The sequence below is a fragment of the Myotis daubentonii genome, chromosome 2, assembly GCF_963259705.1.
Source record: "Myotis daubentonii chromosome 2, mMyoDau2.1, whole genome shotgun sequence".
NCBI classification, from domain to species: domain Eukaryota; kingdom Metazoa; phylum Chordata; class Mammalia; order Chiroptera; family Vespertilionidae; genus Myotis; species Myotis daubentonii.
Window position 1 is genome coordinate 190,839,757 of NC_081841.1, and position 18,127 is coordinate 190,857,883.

General features: G+C 45.7%; 1 protein-coding gene across 1 annotated transcript in view; it reads right to left on the reverse strand.

Annotated features, from left to right (window-relative positions):
- COL4A1 (collagen type IV alpha 1 chain) overlaps positions 1–18,127 on the reverse strand; it is a 140,703-nt gene that overhangs the window by 17,544 nt on the left and 105,032 nt on the right. Inside the window, exons 25-40 of the mRNA XM_059685108.1 lie at positions 13,901–14,092; positions 13,167–13,335; positions 10,347–10,439; positions 10,155–10,259; positions 8,039–8,136; positions 6,140–6,290; positions 5,802–5,915; positions 4,724–4,891; positions 4,524–4,613; positions 3,506–3,658; positions 3,243–3,341; positions 3,041–3,130; positions 2,038–2,177; positions 1,439–1,565; positions 1,261–1,341; positions 643–741 (exon numbers count right to left, since the gene is read on the reverse strand). Coding sequence (XP_059541091.1) covers positions 643–741; positions 1,261–1,341; positions 1,439–1,565; positions 2,038–2,177; positions 3,041–3,130; positions 3,243–3,341; positions 3,506–3,658; positions 4,524–4,613; positions 4,724–4,891; positions 5,802–5,915; positions 6,140–6,290; positions 8,039–8,136; positions 10,155–10,259; positions 10,347–10,439; positions 13,167–13,335; positions 13,901–14,092 — 1,969 coding nt within the window. The remainder of the gene's footprint in view (positions 1–642; positions 742–1,260; positions 1,342–1,438; positions 1,566–2,037; positions 2,178–3,040; positions 3,131–3,242; positions 3,342–3,505; positions 3,659–4,523; positions 4,614–4,723; positions 4,892–5,801; positions 5,916–6,139; positions 6,291–8,038; positions 8,137–10,154; positions 10,260–10,346; positions 10,440–13,166; positions 13,336–13,900; positions 14,093–18,127) is intronic.

The following is an 18,127-nucleotide window of genomic DNA, read 5'->3' on the forward strand; positions in this document are numbered from 1 at the left end:
AAGAAGGTGTGCAGGCATTTTTAAAGAATTCTTTTTATAGGAAAATGAGTGTACATAATATAAACATAAGGTGCACAGAATGAAAAAACGAACTTAAAAAAGAGGCCGACACTAATAGCAATAAAAGCCCCTGGATGCTCCTCCCCAGTGACATTTTCCTCCTTCCATCCCCCTGACCATCGTGGCTGTCCTCCTGCTACCTACAAGCAGGCATGCAACTGTCACCCTCCAAACTAGCAGCCGGCACTGCTGCCCAAGTTGCACCTCCCACCCCATCAGGGACAGAAGCAGGTTCTGGAAACAGCAAATATCCCTGGGACCATTAAAGAGGGAGACGCCAGGCAGAGAAGGCAGTGGTCTGGGCTTTTGATGTGTGCTCATTCACTCACCACCAAGAGCTCCAGCAGTTTCGAGGACAGATTTCCGTAAGTATTTGTGAGAGCAAGAAATAAACAACCCCCTTCCTGCCTTCTCTGTTTCCCACCCAGACCGGCTGTCCTTGCCCACACTGCTGTTTTCAGGGCTATAAGAAGGAATGGCCTTGGTGCCACTTGGTACCCAGCTCCGGTCTGTAAGCATCTCGGGGAGATGCTTACTGCAGAGAATAGTCCCATTCTGAACAGGAGCAGCAGCTGGACATACCTGGTTCACCCTTCTCTCCCGCCGACCCTGGAAATCCATCATTGCCGGGTTCCCCTTTCGGGCCAGGTGGGCCTGTCGCACCAGGCTGTCCAGGATGACCTTGAAGATAAAGGTCATGTCAGTCAGGCATGGAACCTGTCACCACATGCTGTGCATGTGAAAAATGGTACATTCCCAGGCACACCTGGTGTCCCCAAGTTCACTCCTGACATCCCTCCACCCTGCTAGCAACACCACCACTCCCGATGCCAAAATGATGGTGAGAGTGGAGAGAAAGTACATCAAACTCTCTTGCCAACCCATGTAAAACTCCTCCTAGAACCAGCTGGAGCGGAAGTAGCTATAAACCCCGTTCAGAGACTTTGATTCTAATTCCTAACGGGTGGCCAGACCTTGAAAAGGCCCTGTCCGGCCCCCCAGGCTGTTTGTCCATCTGAAAAGTGAAGTGATGGCCTTGGCTTGTCTCTGATCACCCAGAGGTCACCCAGCGATATCCTGGGCCCACAACTTGCTGTCAGGGATGGTAACTCCCCGGAAGCTTGATGTCCCACCTCCCTGGCTAGCGCCTTGGCCTCTCTTCCAGGAGCCCCAGTCCGTGTTCTAAAAAGTGGTCTCTACCTGGTTCTCCTTTGATGCCAGGGACACCATCCAATCCCGGGAAGCCTTTGTCACCTTTTTCTCCAGGCAACCCCGGGCTTCCTAAAAGAAAAAACAAAGTACCAGAATGCCCATGACTTTGGGTTTTCCTTTGTCCTCTCAGAAGCCCAAGCCCAGGGGAAGGCTCCAGCCCACCTACCTGGATAGCCAACACTTCCTGGTGATCCTTTGGGGCCCGGAGGCCCGGGCATGCCTGGGAGCCCGAGGCTTCCTTTTTCTCCCTTCTCTCCAGGACTTCCCGGGAAACCTGCTATGCCTTGATCTCCCTGTGAGTAAAAATCAGGGCCATTAATATTATATCTGCCCCCGAAACAGGTGTCTGTAGATGCTTTCCAGATCATCTTATACATTTTGGTGCAATAAAGATTGCAACGTGGAGTGGTTCATGTCCAGCTTTCTAACCAAAGAATCCAAGTCCACACCTGAAAACAGGAAAATCCAACAACCCAGAGCACAAGAGCCACCTGTCGGCCTACTTCTCATGTTGCTTCACGCTCCCCCTCTCTCTTTCCTTCTCCGGTGACAGCTTGCTGCCCTCGCCTCTCAACAAGTTTCCAGATTTTTCCTTGGGACAGGGTCATGAATGGAAGTAGAGAAGAGAGGCAACTTATAATAAGTTGAGGGAAACTGTTCTCTGTTATGGGTCATTGAATGTGCTGAGATGCTTCCTGAAAATTCCTAGGGAAGGATTTCCACTTGGGTGATGGGAGGGGTGGTTTCCGTGCAGGCTGCTGTTACCTTTTCCCCAGGCTGTCCCGGAATTCCAATGCCAGGCCGGCCTGCTTGCCCCTTCTCCCCTTTCGCTCCTTTCTCTCCAGGTAAGCCAGGGGCCCCCTGAGAGCCAGGGATTCCAGGCACACCTTTCTCTCCAGGTGATCCTATAAACACGAACAATGGAAACATAAATGTGTGAGGAGCAGGTGCTAATAATAAAAATTTAAAAAGCACCTTGACAGCCAGCCATGACGAAGGTAAAAGAAGATGTGTCCCTTCATTTATTCATCTGTAAGTCATCCTGGCAGATGCCAGTCACCCAACCCATGAAAGCCACACAAGAAGACATTTCTGTATTTTAGAGACAATCGTTTCATAAAAAGAGATAAGAAATCTGCTTAGCATATTTACTTTCACAACCATGTGAGAAATGGTTTTTATGTTCTCTATTCTACAATCAACTCTCATTATCTGAATGAATCAGAGGGGCGTGAGACAGGCCTTGAAAAGTACACGTGTACTTGGTTTTGTAATGTACGTGAGTAGCCATACCTACTTATAAGTGAGTGCCACCAGAGACCTAGATGTTTCCTGTCTGGACGGTAACACTCTGTCTGCATTAGCACCCAGATCAAGCTGAGTCCTAAGCTCTCTGCCTTCTCTCACGTGCCTCCTCTCTGGCTGTTGTCATCAGAGCAAATGCTGACAGCAAAGTGCTGATGCCAGTTCAGGACTAGGGCAGAGGGGCCCAGAGAATTCTGCTGAGTTAACATCAAAGGGCTTTAGCGGCATGAGATCATCAAAAGTTGATGGTCTACAGCCCATGTTTTGTTATTAAATTGTGACTTTAGTTTTTTAACAATGGTCATAGTCTCAGCCAAATCCTATTCACCCCCAGCTAAGAGACCATAAAGAAATGAAGATATGCATCTGTGTAAAAGACACATCTGCCTGGATTATGTCCTCAGCCTGCAGCAATGCATGTGCATGGGCTAAAAAGAAGACACCTCTTCTAAACCCAATGTACCTGGCAGGCCCATTCCACCAACCGATCCTTTTGGTCCGGGAAGTCCTGGAGAACCTGGTGTTCCGCTAATGCCTGGATCACCTTTAGGTCCTGAAATAATAAAGAGAAAAACCAAACAGGTTAATGCCTACGAAATGTGCCCATTAACATTTCCTCAGCATGAGGGACTGCCCTGCTGGTGAACTTGAACTCCACTTCATACCTGGCTGCCCAGGATGCCCTGCTTGGCCGTCCTTTCCAGGCAGTCCTGGGGTCCCAGGGTCTCCTTGAGATCCTTTGTCACCACTTGGACCAACTTGTCCTACAGAACACACATGACAAAATAGTGAGGACCCATGCCTACTTAAAATAGGGCAGTGTCGCAGAAACACAAACACGGGCTGGTTTGATGTTGCGGGTGGAGAACCAAACCACTGGTTAGGCAAGTCGTTCTATCTCCATTGCTAAAACCTCCCTCCAGGTTACCTTTATCTCCTGGATCTCCCTTTTCACCCTTCATGGTGTCCATGTCAGTTTTATCCATGGTTCCAGGTTTGCCAGGGAGACCAACAGCTCCTTTTTCACCCTTGACACCAGGGTCTCCCCTGGGTCCTGCAGAGCCCGGAAAGCCATGGTCCCCTGTAGAGGAAAGAGAAGACACCCAGTGAGATGTGACCAAGTATCTCAGAGGCAGTGACAAAGTGTGGCATTCTTTCTGGCTCGTGGAAACAACTGAGAAAGAAAGTTTAAAGCACTAATGGACCATCCAGAAATGGCATTAAATGGTAAGTGTTACCTTTGGTTTTGAGTTACCTAGAAGAATCTGACCCAGGTCAATGAACAATAAAGCCACTTTCTAGAATTCATTTTTTGCTAACAATTCTAATATTTGTGACTTCACTTATTAGTTTAAATAATTTTGATTTTCTCTCCTCCCTAAATACCTTTATCACTCCTGTTCATGGTGCCACTCAATTCTATACAAACTAATAGAAGAGGAATTTTCCTGTTCTACTAAACAAATCAATAAATCACCATTTTTATGTCTCATGCAAAGTCACATGCAAAGTCATTTTTTTTAAAAAAATGTTATTTTGGACCAAGTTAAAATAGCAAGATAAGAAATAAAAATTAAGACATGAATTTGTCCAGTTTGTTCATTTGAGTCTAAGGATTCAGTTCCAGTGACCTCACATGACTGAAGCTTCTACCATTTCTCAAAACACACACACACACACACACACACACACACACACACACACAGAATCTCAACTGTGTCAATAACACATGAAACTTGTCTCCTCTCTGATTTGTTGGCAGAGCACACACACTGTGCACCATGAATTCCTACTGTAAGGAATCTTCCAGATCCCTTGCTTGATCTTCTTAACTTCTTTCCTTTGCCTCTTGAAATGAAACATCATCTATAACCACTGCAGAATTTCCCAAGAAGCATCGAGACATAGACATCAGACAGGCTTTTCTGAAGTTATCAGATCCCTACCTTTTTCACCCGGAAATCCTGGCGTGCCCGCTGGTCCTGGAGAGCCAGGCTGCCCTGGGGTCCCCATGACGCCCATCTCTCCCTTGAGACCTGTGGCCAGATGGAAGGACTGTGAATGCTGATGTCATACAGTGAGGGTCATGATGAGGTAAGGTGTTGCCTCAGCATTACTTTGGGGCAGAAGTTCACAAATCATTTACCTTGAAACCCAGGAAGTCCTGGCGTGCCCTGCTGTCCAGGAGGACCAGGAAGCCCCGACTGTCCAGTTAGGCCGGGGAGCCCTTGAGTGCCTTTATCTCCTTTGGGTCCTGGCATGTCCAGACCTGGGAATCCGGGGAAACCCTTCTCTCCTTTCACTCCAGGTGGGCCTGAAGGTGGGTGAAGAGCAAATAACCTTTAGCACAGTGGTTCTCAACCTTCTGGCCCTTTAAATACAGTTCCTCATGTTGTGACCCAACCATAAAATTATTTTTGTTGCTACTTCATAACTGTAATGTTGCTACTGTTATGAATCTTAATGTAAATATCTGATATGCAGGGTGGTCTTAGGTGACCCTTGTGAAAGGGTCGTTTGACCGCCAAAGGGGTCGCGACCCACAGGTTGAGAACCGCTGCGTTAGGCGAACTTACAGGTGTGTGTAATACACTTCAGTGAGCTTAATTGCTACTTTCTGCAGAAAGTATGTGAACCCTCCCCCGCTGGAGGTTGGGCTGGTTGTCACCTTCCCAGAGAGAGGTGTTTGGGGTCACTGAGGCAGTTGGTGGATAAACAATGTCCCAAGAAAAAGTCCCTCCTTTCTGCCATCAGTAGTCAATAATTAGCATTCGAAACACCACCCCATCTCTCAGCAGTGTTTAGACCTAAGCCTAGCTTCTCTTCGCACTTTTCATTGATTGTCTTGCCATAGTCCACCATCACTGTCTCAGTTCTACAATTATTATCAAAGGCAAAGGAAGCTTCTAGAAGTCGACTCAGATTATTCACAACTTATTAATTCTTCCATGGACAGATAAGATATACACACCCTCATTTTGAATTTGAAAAAGTTATCGACTGCACAATAAAGGGGAGGTCTTATAAACCAAGCCCCGTGAGAGAAGAAAGACACTTGTGACTACATTTAAGCAAACAACCAAACTTATTTCCACAAATAGAATTTACTTTTCGCCTTTTTAGTCACAGATTCTGCTAACTTCATGGGAAACTCCAGCATCAGCTCCTGTGCCGTTATGAATATGATTTGGGGAAGAAATCATTCTGGAAGAATGTCCCATCACCTGAGGATCCTGGTGGTCCCTGTCTTCCGGGGGGGCCCATCAATCCAGGGGGACCAACTCCAGGAACTCCTGGAGCTCCTTTGGGACCTTGTAATCCAGGAGGTCCTGGGTCACCTGGTTGGGAAGAAATTGTGAGTAAACTGCATGGGGACCACAGCATGTTTCACAGCACACACTACCTACTTGTACAATAAGCCACAGCAACAGAAAGCCATATACTCTAGGCCTTTCATCATTCATTCACCAAACACTCAGAAGCTAATAGGTGCTCTGAGGACACAAAATAAACAGACAGACCCAGTCTTTGCCACAGTCCAGATTTACTTGTAAGAAGTTACCTCTGATTCCCTGAAGGCCGGGGGGCCCTATGGCTCCATGCTCTCCAGGAATGCCTGGTCCCCCGATGTTCCCCTTCTCCCCAGGTGTGCCAGGAGTGCCTGGAAGGCCTGGCGCTCCTTTGAGTCCTGGCAGACCAATCCCGGGCTCTCCCTGGAAAGTCCCAAACACAGAGAAGCAAGTTCACCAGCAAAGCCCATGATTTTATCAGCCAAGTGCAAAAGTACAGACTGTTAACTGATTCTGTGGTGCACTTAATAACACCTGCCCAATCCGCTTCCATCTGCAAAGCTTCCTCATACCTACTATGTCCTTTCGATCTCACTATGAGCCAAAAAGGTAGGCAATTTTTATCGTTTTCATTTTACAAAGAGGGAGAGGCAACCCCCCACCCCCTACCCCAATCACTTGTCTGAATGTGATTGGTGGCCCGGCTAATAGATATTTTCATAAGAAGAGGAAAAGTTCCAGGACAGGAACAGGACACCCTTTATGTAGTTTTTGCTTTAATGAAGGCTTTCACATCAAATTAAACATTTAAATCTATTTTATGAGTCAAAGGGCTTTGACAAATGCAGATGGTTAAAAATAAAGGAAGTATCTTGAGGGCCCGAGAGTGCTTTCCAAACAGCCCCAATGTAGGCGCTGACATAGGCTGTGTGAAGCAGTAGGTGGCCATTATGTCCGTCACAGTGCCCTCTGGTGTCCACTGTTGGTCACAACTTCCAGATGAGGACTCTGGACAGGAGGGGGCACTGGTGACTTCTCTACACATCCCAGCAGGAAATTTGCAAAATGTCAGGAACTCAAACCAAGGGATATTTGAAAAAGTACAGTGTTTTAAGTCATGAACCAAATCCTTAATTCCATGTGCATTTGGTGTTTACTAACCACAGAGTTAAAGTGATCCACCCGCCACCACCACTGACTAATGTTCAAATCAAGTGCAGGTTAGGAGTGTTTTCTAAAGATAGATTTCCGGATGCCTCTCTTCTGTCTTAGCCACAGGGAGCAGGGACACCAGGAAGTTAGGTGTTTCTCAGGAAGGAGCTTCCCAGGGTCACTGAGGCGCAGCTGCCTCCCTGCACCCCTGCCGGGTCCCCACAGCTTTCCCTGCACTCCTCACAGAAAGAAAACAGGCCAGTTCTACATCGACAAAGGACTGCCCTTGGCCCTTTCTCCCTTTTAGGACTGATGCCTTCGGGTAATTTCACTTCCCTTCCTCACCATCAGAACAGAAACGGATCTATCCAAGAGTCAGTTACACTTACTGAGCAGAATTTCAACTGTGAGCAAGTGGACAGAGGGGATGTATGAGGGCAAGGAGAGTCCTGAAGTCACACTAGCCCAGGGGTTCCCAACCAGGGCCATTTTCCGCCCCTCCCTCCCCCGGGATGACATCTGGTAATATCCGGAGATATTTTTGGTTGTCACAACTAAGGTGGGTGTGGCGTGCTCCTTAAGTATCATGGGGGAAGCTGTTAAAGAACCCAAATGATTAAGGCAGCCCTCGCCACAAAAAAAATCACTGGACCAGCAAGTTAATAATGCAGAGGCTGAGAAACGCTATGCTAGAGACCTTCCTGAGGGGCTAGTACATCTTGTATGACAATGGCTTTCAAACAGCTTTCTTCTGCCACCCACAATAAGACAGACATTGTATGTTGAGATGCAGTATACACACAAGCAAGAACATACTCGTAAAGTGGAAACAGATGGTTTTCCCCAAAACATTTACTACTATGTGCTGTGTTCTTGGGTATTTTCTACTCTATGCTATTTCATTAAAAACCAAACATGCTGATCCCACAGAGCCCGTGAGATTACTAACCCACATTGTGTGTGTCCAATTAATCACAAGGGTGGAGGACATAGCCATCCAGAAAACACTCAGTACCCACCTTCTGGCCGGGTGGACCTGGGTTGCCAGGGAAGCCATTAATTCCTGGGCGACCTGGATTCCCAGGAAGTCCCAGATCTCCGGGCAAGCCATCAATGCCTATTTTGAAGAAACAAAATAATAATGAATGTAATAATGCTATTTCCCACTTTCTTCACTTCTTTTACGCTTGCTCAGGGGTAACTGAACGGACTGGAGGTGGCCAACAAAAAGGAAGCCCCATAGAGGTGGTTCTAAGAGGAAGATGAGATCATCTGGTCATGGCAGTGCCACCAGTGCCACCTGGGGGGCAGCTCGGGGGGCCGTGGACCACTCAGACCAATCCCAATCCTTCCTTTCTCCGACTCAATGACTTTTTCTTTCCCATCCTACTCCCCCAAAACAAACACAAACACCTTGGCGTTAGCAGACTAAGAATGGCACTTTAAACTCTCACTACCCAAGTGTGGCCATGCTTTAAGAACAGTGCTGTTGCCCTGCTAGAGAGCTATGGAAGCTGGTCCACATTTTCACCAGACCTTTTGTGATTCCTGGATGCATTCAAGTTTGAGAAGCACTGGTTCTCAAGTTGGGCTGCACCACACTGGAGGCACATGGCGACATGTAAAGACTGGGTCCCAACCCAAAGGTTCTCACGGCTTTCACACAGCTGCCCACATGGCTCCCGTGTGCGGAGAAGTCTAAGAGACGCTGGTTTACACCCCTCCTGTGGGCTGCGGCGGTCCATGACCTGCAGTCATTTATGAGTTTGCAGAAGCACACACCTCAACGGCACCTGCTGTGGGGCTGTTGTGCTGAGGGGTCCCAACAGAGAGTGGACCTAACCGCCCACCAGCATCTGCACCTCCAAGCAGCTTTGTGAGATGTGGGCAAAGGGCTTCTAATGAAGACCTTTAATCAGTTAAACTTTACCTGTCATGATGGCAATGGTATGGCTCTCATATGGAATATAGTGGGGTCCGTGGACATGGAGAAGGCCTCTGCCTTCCCCCATGAACTTGGAGGGTCATTAAGGGCCTTCTGCTCTTTACACCTGACAGAAGTAACCACGTACATGGGTGGTTATTATGTGGCTCTAGGAGGAAAGAGGCTGCTGTCTCTGGTCCGCCAAATGTCTAGGCTGTAACCATGACAGTAGGTGTGATGCATGCCTCTAGACCAGGGGTGGGCAAACTTTTTGACTCGAGGGCCACAATGGGTTCTTAAACTGGACCGGAGGGCTGGAACAAAAGCATGGATGGAGTGTTTGTGTGAACTAATATAAATTCAAAGTAAACATCATTACATAAAAGGGTACGGTCTTTTTTTTTTTAGTTTTATTCATTTCAAACGGGCCGCATCCGGCCCGCGTGCTGTAGTTTGCCCACAGCTGCTCTAGACAAAAAGCCAGGAGGCTGGACAAGTCTTTAAACTCAGTTTGGGCCAAATGGCCAGTGAAACTGGGGCCATGATGCCCATCCAAATGGGAAAGACACGCCCCCTATCGCTCATAGCACCTTCGCAGTCTTGACCATGTTCGTCATGGCAAGTCTATAGGCCAGGGTCTACCTGAAGGACTAGTTGAATAAGAAAGCAACAAAAAAGAGTGAAACTGTCCTCTTTACTTCCTTACAACTTTCAGAAAGAAGTGCTGGTTCTAAAATGTCAGCACCCTGTGGGGATGCTAGCCCCCTGTGCAGAGGCCTTGCCATCCCCGCACCTGCCCATGACCTTCCTTCTGACTTCCAAGCCCAGTCGGCTGGAGGTCCCACTGGCTGTGTATTTCCTTCACTGATGACAGAGAATTTCCTCTGGGTGAGTTTAAATGCATGTAGCATCTGCCAGCTTCCTGGGCAGCTTCCAGTCCCCTAATATTCCAACTCCACCAACCAAACCACTGTGTTGCAAGCACCATTTCACCCATGGCTTTAGTGACTGACATCACTGCACTGTGAGGTCATGAGCAAGCCTTCCCATATCTGCACGGTCACTACTCGCATAGCGTCTTCATGTCCATTGCCTTGTATTCTCGTAAGTTCAAGTAAAGGTGACCAGAGAGAGCACAGCCCATGGTGCTGACCAGCCAGGGAATGAAAGCTATGGTCCCACTCATGGTTGAGCTCATCCTGCAGGCTTACCTTTGGGGCCTGGAGGCCCTGGAAATCCAATCCCCGCCTGGCCAACAGCGCCCTTCTCTCCTGGGAGGCCAGGCCTTCCTGGGGTTCCAGGGAAACCACGGTCACCTGTTGTGGGCAAGACCAATGATCAGCATGAGAAAAACCTGAGAATGTTCCAATTCCACCTCCAGGTGAAGTAGAACTTAAAAGTACCTTGGGGCCCTTGGAAACCGGGGGAACCCGGAAGTCCATCTGCTCCAGGGGGGCCAGGTAAAGGCATGACTCTTCCTGCTTCACCCCTGGGACCTGCGGAAAAAAAGCAAGGACATCGCGTGAGCCCAGCATTGCGTCCTCTGAGCGCACTGTGTGTACCTGGACAGACACCTCCATCTGCACACCTCCATTTCCTCCCTCTATTTTTCTAGAATCTTTCACAAAGTGTTGTTCCTCCTCACCCCAAAATGTATGTCCAGAGTGACCTAGATTTGTCTGACTAAAGAATTCCTTCATGGTCCAAAGTAAGAATCAAGAAAAGCTGAAAGGCCTGCCATGACAAAAGGTGAGATGGGCCTGGGGAATTTCTTCTTTAGTCTGTCTCAAAAAGTCAAAACACTTTTACTGTTCTCTCTCAATTTCTCAGCCAGTACTATTTCTGAGTTGCGCTGAGAGCAACCTAAATTATGTTCATCTGGTGGTAAGTTATCTTCACAACGTGCCAAATGGATGGTTATGCATTACTGGTAACAGTGCATCTGGACAGATGTCTGCTGTCAAGACCATCACAAGCTAGGAGGTGCCAGCCCAGCCCCCAGGATATTCGTGCATAGGAGATGCGCTGGGCGTCAGGATTTAACTATTAAGAAAGGACTAAAGGGATCATCTCCAGGAATGTGTGCAGCAACTCTTCACATGCCTTACGAGAATTCAAGATATGTAGGGCCTCCCAGTGACAGCCATCACATTCTTGAGCTACAGAGTATAGGAAATGCCTCCCGACTGATTCCAACACGTATTTGCTATCAGTTCTACCCCAGATGGAGACTTTTATGGTCACCAGAGTAAACAGAGTTCTGGCGGATCAAAGAAGGTCAGGTTTCTAATCCAAAAGCTGAATGGGTCTGGGTGGCCAAGAAACTCTACAGAATATGGAAAAAGACCAACAGCACTGCCAACAATGCCTTCTTCCCCATCCTACCAGGATGTATCTAGATGTATCCCAGGTGGTTTTTCTGATAGTAGTTTCTGGCCAAGAGGAAGGTCTGATTCCATTTTGTAGCTCTGCAAGTTTTCAGATCCCAGAAGTACAAAGAACACTTAATATGTAGATTTGGGGATCAGGATCTGAAGGGAAGTGATCAGTGGTCTCTTTTCTAATACTGGGGATCTTTCTAAGTCAAACTCAGTATTTCCCTGCCCCAAAGGAGTGACAAAAGAGACATTTCTTACTAAAGAGAGAACAATTATCAGTGGAGTCACAATTTGGTGCTAAGTAATCAATGTTCTCACAAACAATGAGAATGATAATAAACAGATACATTAGGATGCTAAACTTGGACTTCCATCGAAGACTTTCTGGGTCAGAATGCTTACGAACTTTATATTATGTCTTAATAAAGAAATAGTTGCCAATAGGCATAGGAATTGATAAAACTTGGGCTAGATGTATGACTGACGACAGAATTGGCAAATCTGTAAGCAAGAAAGCCATAATGTAATTGCTTCTACAGAGTTCTTGTTGGATAGTTTGATTATCCAGCTACTTAGTTATGTTTTTCAATGTTTACTAGTCACACACTTTTAATCACCCAAAGTCCTTTCATTCATTGTTTACAGCTTTGAAGACATGTCTTAGTGAAGCACACTTCCTTTTCTCCTTTTATCCAAGCCATTCCCAGCCTCTCCTCTTCCCATTCCAGGATTTTCTAGGGAAAGATGTGAGTGTTCCATTTCTACCCTGAATCATATTCTACTAATAACGTATTGGGAGCCTTTGTGTGCAAGACCTGGAGCTTTCCCTTGTACACCTCTGTCCCCGATAATAAGGCTGTAATAGAGCATGCCTGTGGGAAACCCACACATAGTCCTTTCTCCACATGCTCTGCCAAACCCTGGACAGTGAACTCCATGGGGGGGCAGGGCCATGTCTGCCTTACTTATCATTCTGATCACCACTTAGCATAGTGCCTGGCACACACAGTCACAGAAAAAAAACAGTCAGCAAGTGACTAAAACCAACATGGAATTAAATATCAATAATGAAGTTGACACTGCTATAGAATTAATCAACAGGCAAGGTATACTCTGTGGGATATCCAGAAGCCAAAATGGACTGACTGTGCCTGGGAAACACTGAAAACAGATGAGGGAAAAAAAATGGGCTTATGTTGAAATCACTCCCACATCAAAGGTTGACTTTAGCTGGTATAGCTATATATTTATTATAAGGAAAATCATCTATATATTCAAATGCTTTTTAGCCCAATCCTACATACTATCTGGCCCATCCTATATCATAAAAGCCTAATATGCTAAGTGTCTGGTGATCTGGTCAGCCATTCAACCAATCAAAGCATAATATGCTAATGATATGCTAAGGCCACTCAACCAATTGATCGCTATGACATGCACTGATCACAAGGGGGCAGACACTCTAATCGGTAGGTTAGCTTGTTGCTGGGGTCCGACTGATCGGGACTGAGCAAGACAGGCTGGACATGCCCTGGAGCCCTCCCGCAGTCCCTCCTCAGCGGGCCAACCTCCCATGTCCCTCCCTGGCCCCAACCCTGCACCACTGGGGTTCCTCGGCCTGGCCTGTACCCTCTCGCAATCTGGGCTAAGGGACCCTCCACCCCAAGTGCACACATTTCGTGCACCAGGCCTCTAGTCTTATATACAAATGAATGTACAAAAAGGCCAAAGAAGGACTTGCCCAGATCACCTCTGGAAGAACTGAAACCAAACCCACACGCCCACATCACTGAGTCCAGGACCCCTGTGCATCTTTGTGCTGCACTTGAGGTCCTCGGGCCTCACCTGGCTGGCCGGGGAGTCCAGGATTTCCCGGGAAGCCCGCTTGTCCTTTGTCACCAGCGGGGCCACTTGGGCCATACCCTGGAGGCCCAGGAGGGCCGATGTCACCACGACTGCCGGGAAATCCAACTCCTCCGGGGGGGCCACGGTCGCCTTTTAATCCTGCTGAACCCTGAGATGAAACGAAAAAAAGAAATCTTATTAGAAGACATACCAACACTCCTGTCCATGTCACATTTTTACACACTCAATAGTAAATAAGTACCAGGGTTTAACTGGCTTATGCTATTTATTTACTGTAACCCTTCTACAAAGATCAACTTGTGGTTAATAAATAAAACCAGCATTCTTTTCTCTAAGTTGAGCAATCATCCTCCCTCCCTTATCCTACATCAGGAGACACTTCAAAGAGTGAGGCATTTATATCTGGAATCTTCTTATAAAAGATGACCTGAACACCATTCACTTGAAACTTCACCACCCTTCCGACATGAGAAAATCTTTTCAGTTCCCCCAAATACATCAGAAGACAATGATCCATTATTATCTCATTATCAAGTCAACATCATCAACACCATCAGCATAGGTTTACAGGCGAGTTTTCCCATGAGCCATGAAACAAGTTCACTTATGACAATTAGCATTTAAGTGAGAATATGTAGATATGATACAAATTATTCTCATTATTTGCACGGCCATTTGTACAGTGCATGTTCAGAGTCTGGAAATAAACATACCGGGGAGCCTTTGGGGCCGGGCAGACCTGGATGGCCATCTCTTCCGGGAGACCCTGATCTGCCTGGCATGCCGGGTTGTCCTGGGAAGCCTGGGTCTCCTTTGTCACCTTTGAGTCGCATGTCAAAGTAAATCTCACCAGGCTCTCCCTTGGCTCCTGGCTGGCCCATCAGCCCCGGTGAACCTTGAGGGCCCTACAAGGACAAAGCTTTATGACACCTCTGGAGACATTCATCCATGGAACACACAAGCATGGCTGGTTACACAGTCAATACGAAATCAAGAAAATTTTAACGTGTTTAGATTTCCTCATTCATTTACTAGAAGCCATCCAATAGCTATGACAAAGCCATGATCTGACCTCACTTCTTGTAAACACTTCAAATATTCCTTTTAGGGATTCTGAACAGAGACTGGAATACAAGCGGGGGAATAATGGTGTGGCACTGGGTACCCAGCTCGTGGAATGGTTCTTAGGTAGCTTTCTTGCCCCTTACAACTGTTAAAACATTCACAAGAACATTTTAGCAACTGTTGGAGGGCAATGAATGTGTAAGGTCCTGGGCCCAGGAACTGGAGAAATGGCTTCTAGGTGGAGATGGTGGTTAAGAATCAATGAGGGCTGGGAAGAGCCATGTTTTCTCTAACTCTAGTCACTGTTGAAATTGTCCAGGTTTAAGCTTACGCTCCAAATTCTGGAGGAGAGGTTTCCAGGGCACTGGGAAGACAGGAAACTCTGGGAAGGGAGTGCAACAGAATCGACTTTCCCAGGAGACAAACAGAACATTTTTCAGTTCCTGGAAAGTTAAATCTGCAAGGTATGCCCACACCGTAGAGGGTTTCTCCACCAGCCACTCTGAGAGTTGGGGTTCACAAGGAAAATAGCCAAGGTTGCAAATAATTGTCTCCCTAGCTTGTTCTCTTAGGCCTGGGAGATAAAACTCTTTAGCCTCCCTGCTGACTTGGCAGAATTTAAAATTCTTCACAATTCATTTAATTTGAGTTCTTTTTTATAAACTCCCTCTCAAGCGGTTCTTGGATATCTGTGAATCACACATATGTGTGTCAATGTGTAATATATATGTCTCAAAGGAAGGAATTAGAAGACAAAAGACATACCAAAATGTATACAATATTTAGATTTAAGAAGTGGCTACCATTTATTAAGCGCATACCATGTGTCCCAATCATTGGTATGTGTGTGTGTGTGTGTGTGTGTGTGTGTGTGTGTGTGTGTGTGTATGTATAATCTCTAATTCTTATCCCAACTCTGCAGGAAAAATATTCAAAGCACCTTTCAGCAGATGAGGGAGCTTATACTCAAGATAACAGTCAGAAAGTCTTATTTCTGGTTGTACTTTGTCCCCACACCACATGAGCACTGAAGAGTTAGGTATTATCTCATAAAAGCTGCCTCTACACAAATGTGGAGATGAGGCTGGCAGAGGTTCCGAGGCCTGCTCAGGTCAAACAAGTGGTAAATTTGGGACTAACCTAAATAGGGCTGAATCATTTTCCTGCCCATATTGCTTCCTCCAAGCTGAAACAATGCCAGCTAAGGAATGAGCTGCTGCTCTTTCAATACCAAACATGGCACAGTTGTACCTTCTTAGATGCACAACCAACACCATCCAGTGTGCTCCCAGAAGCCTGGAGAGTCGGCAACAAGTCTACACTGTCCAATACTAGGTAAACATTAAAACTTCAGCTCCTTAGTCACACTAGCCACACTTCACAGACTCAATAGCCACCACTGATGAGTGGCTACCAAACTGGACAGCTCAGGCATAGACATCTCTATCATGGAAGAAAGTTCTCCTGGACAGACAGAGGTGGTTGGAACTGGCCCTGAGCTCGACGTGCCCCTTATAACAGAGGATACTTCATTCAGATGTACTTGGCAAAGGTAGAAGATGCTCAACCTATCTGCTCTTGTCCCAAGAATGGGAACTCTTTATCTCTACCAGCCACCTACTAGAAAGGTTAGCAGAGCGTCAAGGAAATTTCATTATCTAGTTGCAAGGTATTGTGGTATTTCGTAGCTTTTTCCCTTGGGTTAATATTAGCTCCTATGCATCTTTAAATCTCAGCTAAAGCTAGAGTCCTCTGTGAAACCTTTCCTGATAGGTAGAGCTGCTTTCTCCGGTATCGCCATGGTGTAACGCGTGGTTCTCGTTGTAAAACTTGCTTTGTTTATGAGGAACTTTTGCTTGCACATCTGTCTTTATACTAGTCTTTCGGGGCTTTGAGAGCAGGACCAAGGCTTTCTATCTTTGTGTCCTTAATGTCTGCAACTAAGGAGATATTGGGGAAAGTATATGTTGAACTGGTAACATCCACCAATAAAAAATAAATACCAATGTAAGAAATTACTACCAATGTATATTTTTCTCAATCCAGAAGCATCATTATGTTATTTTACAGTGATTATTCAGAAATACAGTTTTCTAATACTGTGAGCAAAGGGTGGGAAAATATATTTTTTTTAAATGAAGATGACCTTGTTCACTATCATTCAAGGGAGGAATCTGGATTTTTTTGAAAAGGAACATCTATGACCCTAGGCTATCTCATGGGGTTACTTTGCCACAGAACTTCTTAATCCTAAGCAATTCAAAGGTCTTTTGATCCACATCCCTTAAGATAAATATGGAGGAAATCAAATAGCGCCTTGAAAATTTAGCACTGGCTGCACAAATACGAGAAGATCCGATGGCTGTGTGGTCTGCTTCTAAAAAGTGGTGCCCCTGTGGGGAAGCCAGGAGGAGTTCATTTCAATTACCCGCTCCCAGCAACCAGAGCCTGCCCCTGCAGCACGGGCTTCCCCATCTGTCAGGAGCCAGACTCTTGTGATCTGTCCTTCTTCCCCAAAATCAAACACTCAGCTTTTAAAAGAACGTGTCACCGAAGTGCCATCTACATCAAATGGAATCTCTGTGCACTTCATCACTTTCTCATTTTAATCTACATCCCGGTATACTCCATGGGTTCCTGAGGACCTCTTTTGGCCCCCAGCCAAATCTGACATAAGAACCACACTTTTGAGCTAGTTAAACCATACAGCCTCAAATAAAAGGAAACTTACTCTCTTCTAAATTAAATTATTTACCCATAAAACAATTTTTAGGCATTTTTTCCCCCATCTACAGAAAGCAGCTCCTGATGGGGAAGGCATAGGATTAAAATTTTTGTGGTACGTTTTCTTTACTTTCTTCTTTATCATGACTTCTACTCAACCATCCTTCTCTCTCATCTCCTTCCCCTTTATCCCTTTTTATTAGATTTGAGGCTGGAGAAATGGATGTCTGGACTAGGTTTTGGGCACAGTGGAGGCAGGAAGAATTCCAGGAAGGCCAAGTAGATAAAGGCTACGTCCAGAGGTTAAAAGCATCCTTTACTGCTGCCTTCAAGGTTTTTCCGCCTTTGATCGCCACCACAGCCAGGGCTTCCCAGCGATGGGAGCTTCTAATGGATTTAGAAATATTTTAAACAATTGCAACTTCTAACTTATCTCCCCAGGCCCAGGGAAGATCTGGAAAGCAGGATCTCAACACCCAAGTTCAAAAGGAGAAAACTATTGCTAAATCCCAGCTGTTTCATTCCCATTTCAACTCCTTTTTACCCTGACCCGCCTTTATAGAAGCATCTTGTAATATTTTTTCTTAAATATGAATGTTAAAGTGCCACAACAAAAAAAGAATAATGCTAAAGACTTGAGGTTCAATTTATGACAAAAGGAAAGGGAAAATGGGAATGAACGTAATTTGTAGGAACTAGTTAATGCTTACAGAACTTATAAGAACCAAGAAAATATGAAGAGAACAATCTCCTAAGGTTCAAAAGCTTTAGACATATAAATGCATAAAGCTAATTATATGAAATAAAATAATGTCCTTCAATAGTTAAGATTATTACTATTCTTTTCAATGGCTTCTTTTAAAACAAACTAGAAGAGCTAAGAAGCTGTTATTTTGATTAACTGAAAGGTTTCACATCCATATGATTGAGGTATTTCATTTTAGATATAAAAAAGCATCTTTAAAATAGAGTTTGGTGTTAGGAATTTTCAAAATATGTATCTGTTAGAAGAAGAATAAAAAAATATTTCAAATCCCTAGAAGTACACAGGTCAGTTTCCCTCCTTCTCTCCCTAGAAACTATTGGTGCTAAACTTATCCATGAACATAAGTTTGTAGATTATTTAGAATGATAAGCAATAATTGTGCAGA